The following is a 3,525-nucleotide window of genomic DNA, read 5'->3' as shown; positions in this document are numbered from 1 at the left end:
AAACACACTTGCCGTGACATTCATCCCACTGGACAAGGGTGGACAGAACCAGAGAAGCGAAACAGCTAGAGAGGCTCGGTACAGAATATTATACATTGTTGATTGATTGCTCTTTGATCAAAGGAGATAACCCACTCCTTATTAGACAACAATTGCCCAGAATGTTCTCATTTTAACAGAAAAAGGACCCCAACCTCCACACGTCCAAAAATTGAAGGTTTGTTGTGGGTTTCAAGTATTGTTCAGATGAGTCAGGTGAGGCCTGAATTGAGAGTGACACTCCCAAGGTTAAAGCCACTTTCACTAGAAGAGGGCTGGAGGTAAACCACAGAGAACAGGCAGTAACCCAGCTGCCCTGCGTCTCAGCTCTCACTCCCGAAAATGAGATAAACCAATAGCACCTGGGTTATAAAATGTATGTTCTCAAGGTGTTATTTGTTTTTGCTTTTGGTAAAAAGGAATAAAAAGCCCACATTAACTCCTGGTTTCATTGGGTGTTTGCCCACTCTCTCTCCTCTGTCACTGAGTTCTCTGCCCTCTCTCTTGCCCTCCTCTCTCCTCTGTCACTGAGTTCTCTGCCCCACTCTCTCTTTCGCCTCTGTTCACTGAGTTCTCTGCCCCTCTCTCTCCTCTGTCACTGAGTTCTTCTGGCCCACTCTCTCTCCTCTGTCACTGATCTCTGCCCACTCTCTCCTCTGTCACTGAAGTTCTCTGCCCTCTCTCTCTCTGTCACTGAGTTCTCTGCCCCACTCTCTCTCCTCTGTCACTGAGTTCTCTGCCCCCTCCTCTCCTCTTGTCACTGAGTTCTCTTGCCCTCTCTCCTCTGTCACTGAGTTCTCTGCCCTCTCTTCTCCTGCTGTCACTGAGTTCTCTGCCCACTTCTCTCCTCTGTCACTGATTCTCTGCCCACTCTCTTCCTCTTGTACGAGTTCTCTGCCCCATCTCTCTCCTCTGTCACTGAGTTCTCTGCCCTCTCTCTCCTCTGTCACTGAATTCTCTGCCCCTCTCTCTCCTCTGTCACTTGATTATTGCCCACTCTCTCTCCTCTGTCACTGAGTTCTCTGCCGCACTCTCTCTCCTCTGTCACTGAGTTCTCTGCCCACTCTCTTCCTCTGTCACGGTTGAGTTCTCTGCCCACTCTCTCTCCTCTGTCACTGAGTTCTCTGCCCTCTCTCTCCTCTGTCACTGAGTTCTCTGCCCACTCTCTCTCCTCTGTCACTGAGTTCTCTGCCCACATTCTCTTCTCAGTCACTGAGTTCTCTGCCCACTCTCTCCTCTGTCACTGAGTTCTCTGCCCACATTCTCTTCTCTGTCACTGAGTTCTCTGCCCACACTCTCTTCTCTGTATAGACTATAGTATAAAATAGAATAAGTCAAGGGGTCTGAATACTTTCCGAATGCACTGCAGACCATAATAATAAATATAATATAACCTTTCATCCAAAAGTAGTCAAGCATACATTTTCCATATTGGTGGCCTCAGGGGAAACAAACCAACAATCCTGGCATTGAAAGCACCATGTTCTACAAACTGAGCCACACAGAACCACAACACACATGAGTGTTGTCAAGAGGCCACAAACAGATCTGAGACCAGGTTAGTTACTGATGTCACATGATTGTGTGTTCCAGGAAATATCCTGGGTCTGGCTTGATGTGGTAAAGTTCCCCTCTGTCTGGTTTGAGGATGTTATGTAAAACGTAACTAAAACTCTGGTCAGCAGGACATGGTTCTAACTGGTATCAGTGTATCAGAGTCCTGAAGAGAGGAGATGATAACACATTATGTCTAGATGTCTTTATCATTAAAAGGTATAATGTGTCAAATATAGCAACAATGTATAAAACACACTTTAAAATAATATAAAGTTGAAASTTGAAATAGAATAAGATGTATCACAACTCAATCTCTGTGTATTGTAGTGTTGTCACTCTTGTTGTGAAGTGAGTTTTGTCCTACATTTTTAATCCCAGCTCCATCCCCGCAGGAGGCCTTTTGCCTCTTGGTAGGCCGTCATTGTTAATAAGAATGTGTTTAATTGACTTGTTAAATAAATAAATACCTACAGTGCATTCAGAAATTATTCAGACCCCTTGAATTGTTTCCACATTTTTTTAATTTACAGCCTTATTCTGGAATGGATTAATTCCTTCCCCCTCAATCTACACAATACCCCAGAATGACAAAGCATAAACAAGTTCAGACATTTTTGCAAAAGTATAAAAAAAAGTCAATCTCTCCAGTTTTGCCAGATAAACCTTACACTGTTCCTAATTACTTTGAATGTGTTATTTATATACAAAAACAACTGTGACGTGACATTCATCCCACTGGACAAGGGGTTGGACAGAACCAGAGAAGGAAACAGCTAGAGAGGCGGTACAGAATATTTGCATGTGATGATGCTCTTGATCCAAAGGAGATAACCCACTCCTCTAGACAGACATATCGCCCAGAAATTATCTAATTTTACAGATAAGGACCCAACTCCTTACGTCTAAAAATGAAGGGTTGTGTGGTTTCAAGTATTGTTCAGATGAGTGAGTGAGGCCTGAATTGAGAGTGATAGTCTCAGGTAAAGCCACTTGACTGGAACAGGAATGGAGGTACACCACAGAGACAGANACCAGTTTCTGAATGAGGAGTCACTCTGGTCTGACCATCTCCAGGAGTCTTGAAACAGACCGATCCACACAGGAAGTCCCCTCAGTGATATCTTCTGCTCTATCTCTGTGTTCTCAGTCTGGTTCCTCACACTGACCAGGTCTGTGTGATGCTGTCTGCAGTAACTCTGAGCTTCTATCCAGGTCTTGTTCTCCTGAATTAAGACGTATGTTTGGTTGGTGTCTTGTTTTCCTGCAAAAGTCAAATGTAATAATCAATACAAATATCCAGTGAAATATCATGTACTGATCATCTTTAGTACATGTTGTCATTGATTTGATAACAGATCAATAACTGATTAACAACTTAAAGCTATCATGAGTCTATGTTTCAACTCAATGGCAGCTCCAGCACTTAGAACAGGCTTCATCATTAGTATGTAAACACTCACCATCATAACAGATGAAGTGATGCTGGTCATCACAGGAGGTGTTGTTCCACAGACCAGCTGTACTCATTAAAGCACAGTTACCATTTTGGGGAGTCCCAGTGTCCCAGTTTCTGAACTCAGTCTCCCCTTCTCTGTAGAAATGTCTGTCTGACAGAGACCAGTGCCACTTCATGGAGTCTCCCTTCTTCAGTCCAATCCAGAACCAGGAATTATATCTACTGACACTGGTAATCAGCCTGTTCAGGTCCTCCATGTCATCTACTTTAGCCAGGTCAGTGTATTTCTCTCTGCAGTAACTCTGGGCATCAGTCCAGTTCATAGAGGTGCTAATGAAGTGATACTGATGAAGACATGAGGAAGGTGTGTAGAATCCTGTGAACAGAAAAATGATTCATGAGGGACATTTTCTCCATCACCTTCTCAACCCCAACCATATTATCTATGGATCTGTTAACATACAGTACACACT

The 3,525-nt window shown here is 43.6% G+C and overlaps 1 protein-coding gene across 1 annotated transcript in view; it reads right to left on the bottom strand.

Annotated features, from left to right (window-relative positions):
• Window positions 1-1,244: 1,244 nt before the first annotated feature.
• LOC112076128 (E-selectin-like) overlaps window positions 1,245-3,525 on the bottom strand; it is a 20,068-nt gene continuing 17,787 nt past the window's right edge. Inside the window, exons 3-5 of the mRNA XM_070441203.1 lie at window positions 3,057-3,428; window positions 2,651-2,857; window positions 1,245-1,351 (exon numbers count right to left, since the gene is read on the bottom strand). Of these exons, the coding sequence (XP_070297304.1) occupies window positions 1,245-1,351; window positions 2,651-2,857; window positions 3,057-3,428 (686 nt within the window). The remainder of the gene's footprint in view (window positions 1,352-2,650; window positions 2,858-3,056; window positions 3,429-3,525) is intronic.

This window comes from Salvelinus sp. IW2-2015, unplaced genomic scaffold (assembly GCF_002910315.2).
Source record: "Salvelinus sp. IW2-2015 unplaced genomic scaffold, ASM291031v2 Un_scaffold3589, whole genome shotgun sequence".
NCBI classification, from domain to species: domain Eukaryota; kingdom Metazoa; phylum Chordata; class Actinopteri; order Salmoniformes; family Salmonidae; genus Salvelinus; species Salvelinus sp. IW2-2015.
Note: the sequence above shows the minus strand (reverse complement) of the source record. Positions and strands in the feature narration are given on the sequence as shown.